Raw genomic sequence first — 20770 nt, forward strand, 5'->3', positions numbered from 1 at the left:
CCATTGATCCAAACATGTCAGTAGTATCCAACTAATAGTCCCTTCTACCAGTAATTCTAGTTCTTCTATCGGTAACCAAAATCTAATTGTCGGTAACCAATCATAATAGCTAGTGTTGAAATCAATGCAACACAATCAATTCCTTCATATTGCCAACAATCTCCCCCTTTGGCATTGATGGCAACACTAGATGTGAAAAAAATGAAAATATCTAAGTGCCAAGAAAAGCCAAAAATTTCTCGTACAAGATATAACAATGAAAAACTGAAAAATCCCAAAAGCTCCCCTTGAGGAGTGCAGCCCAATCTGAAACTGATTTGAATCTCTCCCCCATATGACATATGACATTATTTTTCACATCATATATCTCTCCCCCTTTGACATCAATGCCAAAGATATGACATAGATATCAAAGTCTTGTGAATCTCAAAGCTGACTACTCCCCTTGAGTAGTAGCACCACTACATCAATCTAGAGCAAAGGATAATGTTGATGATGCATATCGGACTGATGCTCTGCTCCATCAATTAAGTTTCTATCGGAGGGGTAAATACCCCTATCTTGTCTCTCAAATATTCAAATGATTCCTTAGACATCGGTTTAGTGAATATATCTGCAATCTTCTCTTTAGTGTTCACATAAACCAATTTGACTTTTTTTTTTCCACCTTTTCCTTCAAAAAAATATATTTTATTGATATGTCCTTAGTCTTAGAGTGAAATACCAGATTCTTAGACATATCAATAGTTGCAGAGTTATCACAATAGATAACTACTGGTTCACTACAATTTATCTTAATATCCTTCAACATTTGCTTCATCCATAAGTCCTGAGTGCAATTAGTTGTTGCTGCAACATATTTAGCTTCCGCAATAGATAAATAAATGCATGACTCTTTTTTGCTGATCCATGAAACCAATTTCTTTCCAAGAAAGAAAACTCCACTAGAAGTTCTCTTCTGGTCATCAGTATCTCTTGCTCAATCTGAATCTGTATATGCACATAAAGTGAAGTTATCATCTCTAGAGTACCATAAGCCATATTTTGTTGTTCCATGCAAATATCGGAATATCCTCTTTACTGCACATTCATGATTTTCTTTAGGATTACTTTGATATCTTGAAACAATACTTATTGCATTCACAATATCCAGTCTAATCTAAGTTAGATGTAACAAGCCACCAATCATAGACTTATACCTTGTTGAATTTACCAGTGCAGATGTGTCTTTGATAGATAATTTCTCACTTGTCACCATAGGAGTACTTACTAGTTTGGAATTATCCATACCAAACTTCTTCAACAATTCCCTTAGATACTTAGTTTGATAGATAAAAATGCCTTTGTCAGTTTGAGTAATCTGCAAACCTAAGAAAAATCTCATCTCACCAATCATAGACATTTCAAATTCATCCTTCATATTATTAGAAAATTCCATGCACAATTTATCTTCACCTCCAAAAATGATATCAACAAATACTTCAATTATCAGAATATCATCATTAGTGATCTTGTAATATAAATTACTGTCAGCACTGCCCTTAGTAAAACCAAGCTTCAAAAGATATTTATCCAACCTTGCATGCCAAGCTCTAGGAGCTTGTTTCAATCCATATAATGTTTTCCTTAACCTGCAAACCATATCTTTGTCATCTGTCAGTGAAAATCCATCAGGTTGCTCAATGTATACTTCTTCCTCAAGTTCACCATTCAAAAATGTACATTTAATATCCATTTGATAGACCTTATAGTTCTTGTATGCTGCATAGGCAAGAAATAGTCTAACAACTTCAATTCTAGCTACAGGTGCAAATGTCTCATCATAATCAATTCCTTTCATTTGAGAATATCCTTTACAAACTAACCTAGCCTTGTTTCTTACAACTTGACCATCCTCATTTAGTTTATTTCTAAAAACCCATTTAGTTCCAATAACATTCTTATTTTTAGGTCGGGGAACTAAAGTCCAAGTCTTATTCTTCTCTATCTAATCTAATTAATCTTCCATATCCTTTAACCAATATTTATCTTTACAAGCTTCAATAATAGATGTCGGTTCAATTTGATAAATAAGACATACCTCTTCATTTTCTAGTCTTCTTTTTGTCATAACTCCCTTGTTCCGGTCTCCAATGATTTGATCTTTAGAATGATTTAATCTTACATACCTTGGTGTCTTTTAAACTTCAAGTTCTCTGTTCTTATCATCAGTCGTAGTTGAATTTTTTGATTGTGCTAGTGTAATTGTCTCAGTGTCTTGTGTCGGTTGAGGCATTGCCTGATCAATTATGATTATTTCCATTGTCGGTTCTCTGTCATATGATATAGATTGATCTATGTATTGCTCATCGACTTTCACATTTTTTCTCTCCATAATTTTCTGCAATCTTTTGTTATAACATCTATATGCTTTGCTCTTAATTGAATATCTAAGAAATATCCCTTCATCACATCTAGGATCAAACTTACCAATTGAATCATCCCTTTTGATATAGCATTTACTTCCAAAAATTATAAAATATTTAAGAGTAGGTGTATGTCCAAACCATAATTCATAAGGAGTCTTATCGGTTTCACCTTTGATATGACATATGTTGAATGTGTAAGTTGTTGTACTTACTACTTCTCTCTAGTAGATGTGAGGCAATTTGGCTTCCATCATCATGGTTCTTGTTGCATCCAAAATGGTTCTATTCTTCCTTTCCACTACTCCATTCTACTGAGGAGTCTGAGGTGCAAATAATTGTCTTCTAATTCCATTTATCTCACAATAACTGTTAAATTCATGAGACATGAACTCACCGCCTTGATCTGATCTCAAGACATTTGATTTTTAATCCACTTTCTATTTCCACCTTTACTTTAAAGACCTTGAACTTCTCAAAAGATTCAGATTTCTCCCTTAGAAAAGTCACCCACGCCATTCTAAAATAATCATCAATTATTAGCATGAAATATCTATCACACTGAAAGCTTTTGGTCCTTGTTGGATCACATAAGTCAGTATGATTCAAATCAAGCACATCATTAGATTTATCATATATTCTCTCAAAAGAAGTTTTAACTTACTTTCCCAATTGACATTCCTTACATACTGGATTATGAGGCTTTATAATCTTAGGTATATCTCTAACTGCCTTTTTTGAACTGATCTTCACAATACAATCAAAATAAACATGACACAACCTCTTGTGCCATAACCAAATATCATCAATATGAGCAATCAAACATGGCTTATAACCAGTGTTCAAGTGAAATATATTACCTCTAGTTTGAGTACCGGTTGCAATCTTCAAACCAGTTTTGTTAATGATTTTGCATTTTCTATCTTTGAACTGAAGTTGGAATCCCTTATCCACCAATTGACCAACACTTAAAAGATTGTTCTATAAACCTTCTACATAGTAGACATTATCAGTAGTGTTCTTACCATCTAGAGAAATAATACCTCTACCTTTGATCATACATGCTTTGTCATCTCCAAATCTGACTCTGACCACCATTGAATTCTCGCAGGGACATAAATTTTCTTTTATCTCTAGTCATATGATGTGAGCATCCACTATCAATTACCCATTCATCCTTGTCTTCAAATTTTTCTGCCATGGCCTTTTCTTCATTCTTGATAAGCGGTTCCAGTTCATCTTCCTTTATAGCATATAACACCCATTCTTTTCCATTTTCGGATCCACTAGCAGAGTCTCTTTTCAGTTCTTCATCTGAGTCATCACTTACTCCTTCCTCATTTTCTTTGTAGCATAGTTTATTTTTCTTGAATCTATATTTATTCTGATTAGGCTTAAGCGATTTCTTAACTCTTTCTTAAAATATTGCATTCTTTTCAGGACATCTAGATGCAAAATGACCAACTTATTACATGCAAAATATTTAAAAGGTGTTTTTCCTTCATACTTACTTCATGGCAATCCTTTAGGTACTCTTCTAGCAAATAAGGCTTCAAGTTGCTCAAATTATTCATCCTCTTTCCTCATTTCTTCCAATTCTTTTGCATATAGGACTTTCCAATCACTTTTGCCGATAGATGATGATGCATGAAAAGCAGGTTCAAATTTTGCAGCTCCAAAGGGTCCAAATTCTTCAAGCTCAAAAGCAGATAATTTCCCAATTAGAATGTCTCTTTTAACTGAAGTGTTTGCCATTGTTCTCAATTCATTGATTGCAGTAGCCTTCATCTTGTAAGCCGGTGGTAGGGCTCTCAAAACTTTAGAAACTATTTCATCTTCACTCAGAGATCCTCCACAACATTGAGTTCCCATGATATTCTCATTTACCCTGTCCATAAATATAGCAATTTTTTCATTATCTTCCATCTTCAAGTTCTCATATCTTACCCGGTAACCATCAAGTTTAGCAATTTTGACAGTAGGGTTGCCTTCATTCAGAGTTTACAGTTTATCCCACATAACCTTTGCAGATGATTTATCAATCAATACCATGACTTGTTGATCAATGAGTGCACACAAGAGGGTTTCTCTAGCTCTGCAATCATTTTCAATATTTTTGTCCAAGTCTGTTGGAGCAAGATTGCCAGATGTCGGATCATAAGGTGTATATCCTTTCTCAGTGATCTCCCAAATATCCTTGCCAAGACATCTAAGATGAGTTTCCATTTTGATTTTCCATATCCCATAGTTTGTTCCATCACTTAGGGATTTCTCTTATGAAAAATAGTTGTCGGTGGATTTGAATTATTAGTTGCCATAGGATCTACCTCAACTGGTTAAGCTTCTGCAAAAGAGGATCAAAGCTCTGATACCAATTATTAGAATAACTGGTGGACAACTTAGAGGGGGGGGGGTGGGGGGGGTGAATCAGTTGTCAACAGATTATATTAATCAAACCACTTTATAACCTTTAACTGGAGCACATAAACATTGAATAGTAGAATAGTAGAAATAGATACCGATAAGTAATAAAACTTAAGAATGAAACAGAGAATTCACACAATGCAACCATACCACAACACCGTAATTTGTATGTGGAAAACCCGATAAAGGGAAAAACCATGGTGGGAAGCCTACCCATAGTCAGATAATACTTCTATAGAAAGTATGTGATACAATAAGGGGCTTGCAGATGCAGGAAGGCACACTGCCTAGAGTGTACTACTCATTACAAAGGAATCACACTGACTACATGCAAGCATATGTGTTTGATTAGGTCTTTCGTGTTCATGTGTTTGTCATGTCATTACATTCAACATTTGTGATTACATTTAAAGAACATTGCAGCGTCAATCCTTCTATCACCCATTGCATATCTAAGGTATATCTTTGAGCATTTACTTCAGTATTTATAGTATTCAATTCAAGGTTGATTCCTAAATTGAGTTTTGACCTAAGGCAAACCCCTATCCACAACACTTTCTTCTCTCTTTCTATGTGCAAGGAACTGTGTACTCGAAGATTTCAACAAAGTTGATAACATCCAACGAACAAGTTCAACTTTTGATGAAGTAAATTTGTACTATCTGGTCCTAAAAAATCAAGTCAAACTTTTGAGTATAGCTTCTAAACATCTTGTTTTGCTTAGATCTGAGTATGTGGCATTGCAGGACATCTACGATAGTCTGTTTTCACTGTCTCTCTTCAATTATCCCTTGTTTTGCTTTAGTTTCCTAATTCACATTCACTTTTCAACTAGAAAGTGGTGACAAACTAAAAACTAGTGAATCTAATTAGAATTTCAGCCTTTTTCCTATTTGGATTGTGGCTAGATCTATTGGATTTACCCATCTTTCTATGTAGTGGTCTCCCAAGTAATATTAGAAGTTTTATTATCTTAATTGGTGAAACCATAGTTTTACAACCATTACATTTTGGTGAACATGACTTCTTACATGCTTATTTTTTATTTGTGGTCTCGGATCTAGTTTGTATCCACTTAACAATAAATTTTGCATTCATAAATCATCTTTGCAATTGAATTACATAAATTTAGTGGTTAATTTTATAAAAAAACCTAATTAATTTTTTTACAATTAACTTGTGGGTTGCATAATTTTCTACTTGTGTTCTCATATTTGATTTGGGTTATTTCATTATGGAGTTTACTAAATTTGATTGGTTTTCTATTTCACATATGATTAAAATTTTCCTTAGTCACATGTATCAAAATCATGTGTTGGATAATGGTTTCTTTCACTTTACATTACTTCTGTTCATTCATAGTACTTTTGCATATTGCATCTTTATAATTTGAAAAATATTTCCTACTTGCAAATCATCTCTCAAAGATTTTATCCATATTGCATGTTGTTTTAAGATGATTTTTTAAAGAAAATGCATTACATATGCAGATCACATAAAATCTTTCATAGACAATTACATATGTAGATCACATAAAAACTTTTGTCCATATTCTAAATATGATATCATCACCATACGTCTAATCCTCATCTAAATGCTTCTAATCTTCATCTCAATGCATCCAATCCTCATCTTCATATGATATCATCCTTATGCCATATTTTTCGTTATGAGCATTTTCAGCATCATCATCAACATCAACACATCATACTAAGTGTAGACATCAAACACCAAGAAGCTGGACATCCACAACACAGAACATCTACAAACCTCCATTTGACAACACCTGACAACTGCCAACAATCTCCCCATACTGTGACAATCATTATACCGAACATATCATCAATGAAACGACGCAAGCTATAGGTTGACATCAATGACAACTACCAACATAATATAGATAAGCATGATTGGGACTGTTACAATTAACAAGAGAGAATAATATTGGAGGACAATAATTCCATAATCATGGGTTGAACATAGCAATGACATCTTCAATATCAATGATAGTTCATAAGAAAACAAATACAAGTGACAAAGATAAGTTTTTTGACACAAGGCAACCAATGGCATTCATCAGTCAATATTTTCAGAAAGACAACTTGAAAGCCCTAACATTCAAATGTGAAGTCAATGTAATATAAAATGTAGCATTGAGACAATGTGAGAGTACAAATGATGTTAGAGTCATATAAAAACAAGAGAAAAGATGCAATGACAATGTCAACTTCTAATGTCATGGGATAGTCTTCAAGGAATGCAAACATAGGAAGGAGTCAAGTACCACATGATCGTAGCAAGGATGAGATGACAAACATAGATTCATATTATGACAACTAAAAGACAACTCTCTATGAAAGAGATGAGATGATCATCATTGGGAATGATTCTATGTGAAAGAAGTCAGACATGCAAAAGAAATAATGGCATCCAAGAAGAGAGAAGTTTAGTTCGGACAACAAGAAGGCAATTCCCATATAAATCAAATGGCAAGGTAGACAAACGTAGGATAAAGATTATGATAACACACAAATTTGTGATCTTTCCTTAGCCTAATGACAATTATACAAATATGATAGTGATAATGTTACAAGAGATATCATAGTTAATAAGAAGACAAACTTCCTCACTATTTGATGGTCGTGAGCACAACCTAAAGGAGGTGACCAACGAGTACACATAATGCAGTGACAGTCCTAGAAGGAAGACAATGTTAAATGGAAATGGTCATGGGCATCTGTAATGAGAAGACGCAATGAAACAATGAGGTAGGACTTCTTAAGCCCAAAAATGCAATCTTAAATATTCAAATGCAATCACATATCATATAAGATAGCCCTTAGGATTGATACCATTGTTGGGGGTTCATGATTATCTTCCCAAAAGTTAATACACAACTTGATTCATATACATCATTGAAGGTATGGCGAGGTTTTTTATCAAGGCTAAATGAAGATCAAGACAAGGGTTGTGTTTGTACAAAGAAGAGAGCATGAAAGTGATAAAGGATAGTGATCTTCCATGACAGTCCCTTGCATATTACGCAATCACAATCCTAGGATAGCTAATAAGAATAGGAGCACTTAAGCAAAAGCATGAAGAATGTACAAGGTGAAGAGAGTCTAATTGATGATGGTCACTATGAAAATATGTGTCCTAAAGATGGAGAAAGGGCAGTCATCATGTGAAAATGGCAATCCTTTGAATGGGATAATGAGGTACAGTGACAATGATTCAAAAATCCAAGCCACATAACGACTGAGAAAGAGATCTTTCACAAATAAATAAAGATAAAACTACAAGGTCTTCTAAATGAACAATGAGCATGGGAAAGGTTATGTTAATACTCCCAATCCCAAATTGGTGAGAAGTTATGAACAAGATCACATATAGATTATAGTCACAAGAAGGATGTGTTCATGGCATCTTTGTAAAATATGGAGGAATGACAAAGTGTACAAGCACAACAATCATAATGACAATTGTTTTAGAATCTAAGAACAAGGTGCATCATGGAAAAGGACAATGAAGAGTGAAGTATGAAAAAAGGTAGAAATGAGATTTCTAATGATATGATATATGACATAAGGAGGCCCTTAAGATCAAGCAAGTGGCAACTAGTGCTCCTAAGAAATCTCCCATGCCTCATCGTAATTCATTATTTCCAAACCTGCTTTCCACATGTTCTAAAAGCATGGGAGTGTGAAGTTACATCAATTAAGTAGATAGAGGAAATAAATATCAATCAATGAGAAACGTAATAAGAGGTTTCCAAGTGTTGTAAGTGTCTAAGAGAGTGGAGACAATAGTTGGAGCCTTTTTAGGAAATAACAAAAGTTGAAAAGTTAAGACCACTTCACACCAACACTGCCTTGGAGAATTTTGTGATAAAGACAAAGGAAGACAATTTTTCAGTGCCCAGATGATAAAGAAGCCAGGTTAAAGAAAGTATGGAGTATTAATTGCCTTTAATTCAAGTCCCAAATTCTATCTTGTGAGGAAGAAATTGTATGCATAGGGGCTCATACTACTTAGTTCTTGCTTTCTTTTTGTTGAGTATTGTATCTTGCAAAGTTCTTTCTTAGTAGAAATATTGTATGTAGCTCAATATATCAGTCATTTTATGACTAAAATAAAATATAATTTCATCATTTCAAGCATTTTCTAAAAAACATTAAGAATATGTATTGTTGTTGCAGCACCTTAATTCAATAAAGATTATCATTTTACCATCAATAGCCTATCGTATTATGTGCAAATTGGGTAATTGTTTTTTCTTTTCTATGAATTTGTTATGAATCCTCAAATGAATATCTTATCTTCAACACTTTTAGACAAAAAAGAATGACTATTGTAGGTTATGGTTTGTGTTAACATGAAAAAAGTTTCTACTTGTGAAGAAAACAATTCATTTTTTTCCTCCTAGGATTGTCATAAAACAACCTTTCCCTTAAACATTGATACACGAGTATGTTGAAGTTTGAGTTGTGTAAACATAGTTGAGTCAAGAATGACATTTTGTGTGTACAAAACAACATAGGTCTGAATATCATTATGTGCATCACCTCTTAGTCTTAGTTTACATTTTAATCAATCTTTCTCCCTTTCGTTGTGAAAAGTAATAGTATCGATGATAGCTCCAAGAAACTAGCCTTCTCTAGAGGTTGACCTCAACGTTTAGAGCCCACACTTTGAGAGGTCATCCAATGTGTCAATAGGTAGCTAAGTTAATACTTTTCTGATGTGTTAATAACTTAGCTAGGGTAAAAACTTTTCCGATAGTTGACTCCAAAAAAAAAAAAAAACTACCAAATTTCTTGAGGGGGCACCATATTAGCCTAAGCTAGGACAAGCTTGGACCTATATTTTTCACGATTTGGCAGAATGTAAACACCAAAAATTTTCGTGGTGCCTACGAATGATATTTTACTAATTTTTTTCTAATTAATTAAATAATTCTAATTATTTAATTAAACTAGCTTTATTCCTCCATTTCACATTCAAAAATTGAAATTTCCGCCTTAATCACAAATTAAATAATTTTTAATTATTTAATTATAGTAATTTCTTTCAATATTAATTAAATAATTTTATTATTTAATCAATTCTTTCTTACAAAATAACTAAGTAATCTTTATTATTGAATTATTTTAATTATTTACTTAGCTAGCTAGGTCTTCTATAATTAAATATATTTTTTTAATTATTCACTTTTCTAAATTCAATTCCCCTAAAAATAAATAAAATAAAGATTTTATTTATCTATCTCATGCAATTAAATAATTATTTAATGCTAATTTATTCTTTCACCTCCACCACTCCAACTCCCAATCAATTTGAATTCAACTGATAAATCAATTCTGTCTTTTTGCATCATGTAATCAATTATCCTAATTATAGCCTATTCTATTATTCTCATCAAATCTTGTCCATTGATATTCAATTGTTCTCATCACATCTCCATTGTTGATCAATACCAAAAAATTTATAAAACAAACCTTCATCCATCATTCATTCCTAACCACAATCTTTGAGCTTTCATGCGATCACATTACTAAAATTGTACTACAAATTCTAGGAGCAACATACTACAAATACACGAAGTTCAAGAAGAGCAATGGAGGTCAACATGATTCACACTTGACTAAGGTATAATTGTTTGTTTTCTATTTGATTTCAAGTTTGCATTCATAAATACTCCATTTTTTTTTAGGTTTTGGAAACAGTTTAAATCGTAGGGTCTTTGCGGTTGTCCCATTTGATGGTTCATTTTGCTATGAAATTTTCCCCCTCATGCAATTGCTATCTACATTGTTTCATCTTTAGATTAAGGTTATGCATAAACTTTTCATATTTTTACAATTACAAAAAACTAACAAAAATAAATATAAATAACATTCATAACACAATGATTTATATAAAGAAATGTTACAACCCTGAATTTTATGTTTTTTAGTAATTGTTGAAAAAGAATTATGTATATATATATATATATATATATAATTGAACTTAAAAAATATTATAATTATGTTAAGTGGACACTGTTTTAGCGCTTGTAAGAGTGGAGTGAGTGGAAACTAAAGATAACCTTTCTACTACGCAAGCTATCGCCACTTGGGAATGCAATGTACAAACTGATATAAGTTACGTCTCCCTCCTTGAAAGAACACAAGAATAAGGACAATCTGCCTAACATTCATGCGTCTCAACTGTGAGTTATATGCATGCCTTCTTACTTAATTCAATTGCACCATTTTCGGCTTGAGCAAGACAAAGTAGTAGGTTTAAAATTTGCAGACTAGAATATTTTATTTGAGCATCAATATATTGCTTAGATAATATAGAGTCGGATTTGAAGATAGACCAAAACTATTCTAACGACGACAATCTTTATAGTTGTTTGGCCTAAGTTTAGATACAAGACATTATTTTGTGTGTAAAATCCTTGCATGCATGTCTGTCGAATAGATTGCAGAGTTCTCTTATGAAGCATTCAGACTTAGCATGTCATGTGTAGGTTCCATAATAACTTTTTGAGTATCAATAAGTTCTTTTAGAAAATTATGTCGGTTCAACAACCTTCTTATTTCTTAAATTATACTCGCCAATAATCGAGTGCACGCATGTCTTAACTTTAAGTACCAATTACTTTCATTGATTGTTTGTATGCTTATGGACGATGTCTGAAATGGATAAACAAAGAAGGAAATTGTATGGGAGATATATCATATTACACAGATTTTATTAGGCTTGTATGGGAGATATATCATATTACAGATTATATTAGGCTCCCTAGATTTGGATTGTATAAAGGTCAAATATTCTTTGAGTTATGAAGAATTTTGAGGAAGTGTAAGTTTGGTAGTCGAGTGGAAAAATGTTTTGACAATTTTCTCACCCATGATGTGCTTATGGTGCTCAAGGGAGATAGATGTCAAGAGTTCCTATTCCTATCCGGATTGTCTTCATGATTTTTATTTTATACTCTATGTATTTGACCTTGTGAGAGATGTGTGTCCTTATGCTTTACCTTGTTCTGGCTTATGTACTTAGACATTATGTTCAAATCTATTATCATCTCTTTTCTTATGTATTTGAGCAAATTGCTTTAATTTTTGTTTGATTTTTGTGTATTTTGTAAATTATACTAATTTAATAATATGGAGGTCCTTATAAGAAAACTCTTCTAGGAGAAGAGCCACACTCCAAAAGTCATCCAATATATTATTAAAAAATCAACAAGATCATAATATAATTATAGAGCAAGAATTCACAAGAGTAACACTAACCAAAAATCCAAAGACAACTCAACAACTATTAGACTCACACATGATACTTTCTAATATAATACACAATTGTAATACAATATCCTCATAAAATAGAATTGTCTTCTAGAACCACAAGCACCACCACCACCACCACATTGTAGCTAATACCTTAAAAGGTATGAACTCTCAATGAAACCATACTAATAAGGACAAAAGTGATGTTTGTTAGAGCTATGGTGATCATAGAAGCTAGTAAATACTTCAAAATAAATGAGGAGGTTGTTAGTCTTTAAAAGAAAAAAAAATACTATCCCATAGACCACACAAAATATGTTTTCTTTAAGTGTCTTATTTAAAGGTGAAGTAATGTTAATACCAATAACATTCATCCAAATGTTATTTAAGAAAATAGATTATATGCATGAGATGGTAGAGAACGAGATGTTTGAAGAATCCAAATCACCTTACAAAAGTTAAGGGAATTTGATGTTTGAAGAATCCAAACCACCTTACAAAAGTTAAGGGAATTTGATGTTTGAAGAATCCAAACCACCTTACAAAAGTTAAGGGAATTTGATATTTGAAGAATCCAAATCACCTTACAAAAGTTAAGGGATTAAAAAAAAATTTATAAAAAAAAATTAATAAACTTAAGAGAATGGACTAAAATCCAAATCCTAGAGCCAACTAGCAATGCAACTTTAGCAATACAACTTGGCACTTCCTTGAAAGAAAATTTCTCTTGTTTCAAAATTCAGAGAAAAGGAAGGCTAATAAATTTTAAAATGAAAAATTTCAACTTCAAGGTAGTCAACCAACTAAGTTGACAATAACTAATGAAAACCATGATACTTGTAAGCTAGTTCCTAAATTAATGGTGATTGGAATTGTCTATTAGAGTGATGATAAACTTCAAATCAAGCAAGTCGATGATAATCTAGAATGAATTATAATTGTAAACAATTATCTGGTGGAAACTTACATATTATTGTAAACAATTATCTTGTCGAAACTTACATATTTGATGCCTTTCATAGTGTTGAAAAAAATACTATCCGAATTTAACAATAATATTCTATTTAATAAACTTTTATTACAATAATACTTATATATTATTATTGTCTCAAAACTTGTTTAAAATTGAATTGTTTATTAACATTGTCTCAATGAAAAAAATAACCCATTTGAAATACTCTATTTTATGCTGACTATATTTATGAAATTAATAAGTTTAAACTTTAACCATTAAAAATAAATTTTACACATACAGTAAGTATTAAAAATACTCAAAAATATGAAATAGCATTCCATAGCAAAAACACAAGCCATGTTCAATTCAAAGGATATAAATTCATACATTAAAATTTGATCTCTCATTATTTTTATTTTGACATAATAGCCAATTGTTTGGCAACTCTTTAACACAGCACAAAGTAACATTGTGGCACGAGTCTTATGTACGTACGAACTCCTTATATGAGAAGTAGAATGAGGATATGATATAAAAAAATATATAGTCAATTATTCCAACAGATGCATCAATTTAATATAACTTATATAACTCCCTATATATTAGAAGACAATTAAAGTCTACCTACTGCCCTCATGAAACATTAGATTGTAGACATTATTTGAAGGTGCTACTCAATACTCAATAATCTATTTGTGACCTTAGGGTTAGCTCATTTGTTTCGGCTATTATCTTTAGTAGTTCAAGTCGTAGGTTCAACTTCTGATTTGTCCGTAGTGTGGATGAAGGTCCATTGTGCATTGCTCGAGAGGCTATAAGAAGCTCACCTTATATAGAATTAAGAGAAATTAAGAGAAAAAATAATATGTATCTTCAATATCAATAATAGAGAGTTCTATAGATATTTATGAAGTGTTCTCCATGAGTTAATCTTATCATGGTTTCAGCTAATAATAAATATAATTTAATAAAAATCTACATTTAGATGCTTAAACAGAAATTTAATGAATATTAAATATAACTTTGAAATTGTACGTACATAATATTGTCCTACATTTTCTTATATTCCTCTGTCATGTTATATACATCTCTGTTATTTCCATGAAATCTGTATTTCTTTCACGATAGCATTTCTGCACATGAATAAATCAAACTTAGATTGCTTCAGTTGACATTACACACTTGAAAGATAGATTTTATATCATATGTATGCATATTATGACCTAAAATTAATCAAAGCATTATGTTCCTAAATGGACTTGAACTTAATAAGAAGTTAAGAACAGAGGTTGTCCCAATGAATCACCTTGATCAGTTGATTTCTGAAAAGAACTACTCACCACTGTGTGTTTCAACCTTACCAATGCTACCGTCCTTTGTATTACACTTTCTCAATGCATTTTGCAACCTTATCAATTCCACAATCCTCTGTACTATACTTTCAAAAGATGGCCGTTGTGAAAGCTCACTATGCATAAAAATAGTACAGAATGATATCACGAGTAACTTGTATGAACTATCTCAACAATACATATAAATTTATTCACCTAAAATAATAACAAACATTCAATGCAAGAAGTATTACTAAGCACAAATCACCTGTGCCAACAATCGCAAATAAGTGCAGTCAACTTTGGATCTAATCCGTCAGGTATCTCTGGCCGAAAATCCATGAATCCTACAATTTCAATCACCTACAATGAACCAAACCTTTACATCAGCAATTCTATCGTAAACTGAAACAAATATATCAGTGCCTGCACTATGTCATTCTACTCTAAAGATAAATTAATTTTAGTTCGCTCATTTAAAGTGTTAAATTTTTTTATATATATATGGCAAATTGACCCTAGTGAGAAAATTAATGGAGTTTTTATTGATGCTTAAAACTAATGAATCATTAATTCAATTGCGTTTCTATCAATTATATTTAATAATTTTTTAGGCAAATTTTTAGGTCATTAAAATAATGTTTAGTATGTTTTAATTTTCTTTTCAAATTATTTAAAATTTTTACCTAAATCTTTAAATTTTTAAAACTTTAGTTATCCTCATTAAAATTGATAATATAAATATATATCGATTAATATATTAATATATATTTTCTATATAGTACATAATTAAATTAAATATTAGATAAAAGATGAATAAATAATTTTAATATTATTAATATATTTAATTCTCTATATATACAATAATATGATTAAAATTATTATATTAGGATTAATTACATTTTTGATAATAAAAGAAAATCAAAAGTAAACATGTTTTTTTTTTTTCAATAAGTAAATAGCTGCATAGGGGCAGCACCCTTGTATTAAAAAAGGAGGAGAATACAAGCCCTGATTCAATAAGAGTGGTAGGGGGAAAGAATCAGGGAGAAAACCCCCTACCATAGCTCTAACCATGGAAAAGAGAAATCGACATAGGACTAGATGAGGGCAACAATATATCGACATCTTAAAGACCTCTTAAAGACGCAGAGGTCATAAGACAAAAACAGACAATCTCAAAAGGCAGAGAGACAGGAGAGCTTAGAGTCAACCGGAGTCACAGAGAGTCATCAGAAGCATCTTCCACGAGCGCATTGGCCGCATCTAAGACAATGGGACATTCAGGGCCACAATTCAAATGAGCTGCCGATTCTGCCTTCTCCTTAGGGAGTCGGTAGTCGTTTGGATACCATTCTTCACCCAGCCCAAACCCCCAACCGTTTCCATCCACTAGATCACCATTCTCAAGGATCCCGAGGTCATCAGTGACCACTAAATCTTCACCACAGAGAAAAATTGCCCTCCAATTCGACGTGAAACCACTTTGAATACCTGCCGCTTTTAGAAGGGACTCATTGTTCCTGGAGATGACGGGCTAAGTTGCTTGGAAGGATACAAAATCCAGAGAATTAACAATCACAAGCTTCTTCACCTCCGCTTCGTTGCTAAGTGACATATAGTAGTTTTGGGGAAGCGGAATTCTGAGATTGGCATCAATATTGTCCAATACAGCAACTATGTCTCCCAACAGGTGGTGCTTGAACATCATCTGGGTTAGCAGTTTTGCTTGCTGCTTACTAGTCCCCATGTGTTGGTTGAAAATTTTGTACACTTGGGGAAATATACAAAATCGTGGTTTCAACCACAGCACACGAGTAAAAACTCTCCTAATTAAGGGAAGGCTCCCCCTATCTAACTACAACTTGGAAAATAAAACAGGATGGGATAGCAAACTTTCTTCTTTTTTCAAGAAAGACAATATCCTTTTCTCTTCACAGGAAAGGATTGCGATTGAATAACAGCAGTAACTACTTTCAAGTGAAATAAGAGAAAGGAAATGAAGTTTCCTGAAAGCGCAAAGACTTCCGTCACTTCCTTCGGGACGAGACAACAATATCAAGCTCAAAGACTTGACTATTAGAAGTCCTATCTACCCTTTGCTATACTCAATTTTACAATGAATAAAAGATAACAGCTCAAAGATTGGAATAATCTATTCTTTCAACACAAAGACAAGAACTAATGTAAGTTCAAAGACTTGCAGCTATTTCTTATCAAACAGTAATTTTTCCTCAAGAATAGACGCAAGCTCAAAGACTTGCTGCTCCTTCAAGAGAGTTTCCTATTTTAATTAATCTTCTCTACTTGCAGCTCAAAGACTTCAAATCAGATTGGACTAAGCTCCTTTAGAAACACTTTGCATAGAAGAGATAAAACGATTCAAACTCAAACATGTAGCTCAAAGACTCAAAATTTGAGTAATCCTTCTTTATTATTCTTCAAAACCTTCAATTCACATACATAAGCTCAAAGACTTCTTGCTGCAAATTTGGCAGAGTTTTTGCTTGCTTTCCAAAAGATATAATTACAATGGACTCCTCAAGTATTTATAGAAGAGGAGCCTTGAGAAAAAGGTGGGAGGATCCTAGCTAACTTGAGAGATTCTCTCAACCACCAAGACTCATTCAATAACTAACTAAGACTTCATTAACTAACTAAGAGTTACTCCAACTAACTAAGACTTATTCCAACTACAGTCTTAATCGGACACAACTTGTAGTTGTCTTACATGTAATTACAAAAGTGCAAGTAATGTGTAACTTGCATTTTACAAAAAATACTTTTACATGTAACTTGTCAAAATTAAATTACAACTAAAGATTACAAAAGAGGGAAAATTCAACTAAGTGTTGAAAAACAGTTAAGTTGCATTTTGTGAAGACACAAATCCTTGAAATTTCTGGATGCTCGCTTGTAGTTCATCGGGATTCGGTTCATGGATGTTCTTGGCAACAACCATAGTCTTCACAATAGTGTCGTAACAGCGGAGGAGAGCAGAATTGTTTTTATCCAGGATAGATTGGATTTCATGCAGAAAGGCTTGGTGTTTCATCAGTGCTTGAATCGAAGCTGTCGAGAATTATTCGCTCCTCCATTCATTATGAATCCTCATCTGTAAATCAGCAAGAACTTCTTCTTCTGGAATCAGCTCTCCATCCTGACTTACTATGTTGCAAGAGGCCATTTCACAATGTGAGACAATACCTCGGTAAACTTCACCCCGGAATCTCCTTGCATCACCGATCTCCTCAATGAGGGATTTAAGAACAAGGGTCTTGTTTTCCATGAGTTCTTCAAATTCCAAGTACATGACCCTGGAAGAGATGATGGCATGCTCCTCCAAAACACTCAGCTGTTGTTGGGGCATGGTACGCCAGATTGTCAGACTTTTCTCAACACTTTCCAGATTCTTTTTGAAAGTATTAGAAGTCTGATCCAGTTTCTCCTCAATGGTTTCCAACTTAGACATTATTTGAAAAATGTCTTTCATTACTTGTACACATTGATCATGAAGCTGATCAACCCAGGAATCCAGTGCTTGTACTTTTTGAGCAGCCCTTTACACTCCACGAATCGATTCTTGGGAACCAGAAGAACCTATGGAGTTACTCCCTTCAGCAGCAGGTTTTGTGATTTTAAGAATGGCTGCCATAAGCTGTCGGTTTTCCTCTTCTAGCTTGTCTTTCTTCGCTAGAAGATCATCACACCTTTGCACCAATGAAGCAACAGAAAATTGAGCATCATGTTTAATGACCTCATCCGTTTGCTTGCCCAACTCTATCCTCGTAACCTTATAATCAACAGCTGACATCTCATCAAGTGGCTTATCGGCAATAGGTTCCACAATTTCAGCTACTTTCATCTTGTTGCTATCAATAGTTACCCTAGAGATAGTCTTGGCCTTCTTAGCAACTTTGGATCTAGACTGTTTGAGTTGCTGGTAGTCAAAGGCGTCAGGTGAGATCTCTTGCTTCTTCCTTTTTGAGGTAAAAGAACTAAGCCATGGAGGCAAAGTCATCAACTCACTTCCAGTAGTAGCCGTAGGCAAAGGAGAAGCAGTTTCTATTTGAATTACTGTGGTCATCCTGGGAGGAATATCAGTTGGGACAGCGACCACGGTTTGCTCAGTTACCAATGGGCATGAAGATTGCCTCATGAATTCTTCAAAACCAGAAGTGGAAGTATCAATTTCTGATAACTGGATGCAAGTAGGAATATCCGTAGGAACTTTCAACACACTTTCTTGTTGATGATCAGGAGATGGCTCGTATGTTGAAATGGAAATTGCATTCTGAGGAGACTCATCCACGAGCAAATCAGGGGAAGAAAGAGGCGTCTCGATGGAAACTGGAGGAATGACCTCATGAGGCGAGTCTGAAACTGGAGACTTAGGAGCATCATCAGATTGCTGCCCCTCTTCTGGATTATCCAGATCGATCACCTGACCATGGAATCGTGATTTGTCCTTCCCACGGATAGTCGTCTCCTCAGGAGGAAGCACTACTGCACGACTGACTTGTAACTTGATCCTTGTGCCCGAAGATGAAGCACCCTCCTTGTTGTCGATCTGAATCTCAGATTTCCATCCAAGAGGCCCTGTAGAATCATCTTCTTTACCAACCTTGATTTTGATAAGTCTAACAGCATTACTTTTCAGCCACGCGTTAGTGTTGGCCAAGATAGGCTGAAATCTGTCAAGGATGGAGATGCACTCTTTGTGCGACCATTGGATCAAAGGAAGTGGAGCTTCCTCAACCCTCCGTGAAGTGCATTCAGGATCAAGTATATGCCCGTCATCAATCATCCCTTGTGGGATATCCGCCAAGTTCAAGTCAACAATTTGCTCAACAGTGAGCCTGCAGTAATCCATTTTGAGGACTTCGGCTTCTGTGCGGAGATCTACCCAGATGTCTTCAATGCGATGAACATGCACAAAGGATTTCTTGATCTTCTCCTTCATACCTCTATAATCAAAATCAGCTCTAGGTTTGAACCTTTTAAGCTTGATTTCCTACAATTCAGCCTCCATGGCTTTAGCCTTCACAGATGTGACAAGGGAGTATCGACCAATTTTCAACGGGTTTGTGGTAGAGATCCCCATTCCAACCTTGTGTCTAGTAGATTGAAAAGTGTGAACAGCCATGATTTGTCTTCCCAACTCCATAAGAATTATCTTATCGGTTGGGTATCTTGAAAGCATGTATGGCTGACCATCATAGCATCCTATCCTCATATAGGTGAAGGTGGGAAATTGCAAAAACAAACACCCATACTCAGACACCTTGACCCATGCCTCATCTGATACTCTTTTGTTCCTGAGATCCCTGTCAAACTGACACATGAAATATCCGAAGAATGCATCTTGGACCCTTCTAAAATGCAGTCTGCTGGGTTTCAATGGCAACTGGTCATAATATTCCCAAACTGGTATAAGCGAACGATCACCCTTGGTAGAAAGACCTGGAGAGTGTCTAAGTGATGCTGCTAAATATACCAAATAAGAATTCATGAAGAAGGTCATGGTGGTAGGAACTGCTGCAAGTTGTTCACACAAGGCATCGCTGATGACTTCCCCCCATGAAATGTGATGTGACTGCCGTATGAACATAATGAACTGATACATCCATGGCTCAAAAACATTGGAATGCTCAAGGCCCATCATCCTGCTGAGAAGAGTGATGGTGTCTCTTATCTCCCATTTGAAATCACAACGGTACAACTTTGCCCACCTTGAGAAGGAAGGACGTGGCTCTTGGATCCACCTATTGATGTGCCACTTGCAATCTTTTCCCTCTTCACGTAATATTTTGTTGCACTTTCTTTGGTGATTTCCATATTAACAGGTGCAGGAGGTATTCTGAAGACCTTCTCGATTGTATCTGCATCAAGACGAATTATAGCTTCACCATCATCATTTTTTATGACTCTTGATTCCTTGTCAAAATGATGGGCGCATGCAAGAACAAACTCAGGTTCTAGGGCAGCCACTGGGAAGGAAGATGCATGATGGATATGGCTGTCCAACAGCCGCTGCAAGTTATTGTCCTGTGGATCTTCTACCCTGTTGATGAATTCTGCCATATCAACGTGCCCTATCTCCATGTCTCAGATGCGATCCAAAGGAGAAGAAACCTGGGAAGGTGCGACCTCATTCTGATATTTGTCATAGTTGTATTTCATTTTCTTTGGAGTTGGAGATGCCGACAAATCTGACATTGATTGTGAACCTGGAATGTTGTGATGAAGACTTAAAAGAGTTAAGGCAACATCATAGTCAGCTGCAAACATCATTCTTCTTTCTTCCAAATGGGTAAAACTTTGATTCTTGAATTTCGCGATTTTGTGAGAGGAAGAGGGGAAATATGTAGA

The 20770-nt window shown here is 34.2% G+C and overlaps 1 protein-coding gene across 9 annotated transcripts in view; it reads right to left on the reverse strand.

Annotated features, from left to right (window-relative positions):
- Positions 1-13390: 13390 nt before the first annotated feature.
- LOC131066764 (uncharacterized) overlaps positions 13391-20770 on the reverse strand; it is a 196802-nt gene continuing 189422 nt past the window's right edge. For 3 of the 9 annotated variants that reach the window (XM_059216709.1, XM_059216706.1, XM_059216703.1), the window contains 3 exons: positions 14667-14761; positions 14408-14535; positions 13932-14200 (listed from right to left, as the gene is read on the reverse strand). In XM_059216709.1, coding sequence (XP_059072692.1) covers positions 14187-14200; positions 14408-14535; positions 14667-14761 — 237 coding nt within the window. In that variant the 3' untranslated portion in view covers positions 13932-14186. Of the gene's footprint in view, positions 13895-13930; positions 14201-14373; positions 14536-14666; positions 14762-20770 lie in introns of those variants that run through there. The other 6 variants (XM_059216708.1, XM_059216705.1, XR_009371581.1 and 3 more) reach the window with 5 other exon arrangements.

The sequence above is a fragment of the Cryptomeria japonica genome, chromosome 2 (assembly GCF_030272615.1).
Source record: "Cryptomeria japonica chromosome 2, Sugi_1.0, whole genome shotgun sequence".
In the NCBI taxonomy this organism is placed as follows: domain Eukaryota; kingdom Viridiplantae; phylum Streptophyta; class Pinopsida; order Cupressales; family Cupressaceae; genus Cryptomeria; species Cryptomeria japonica.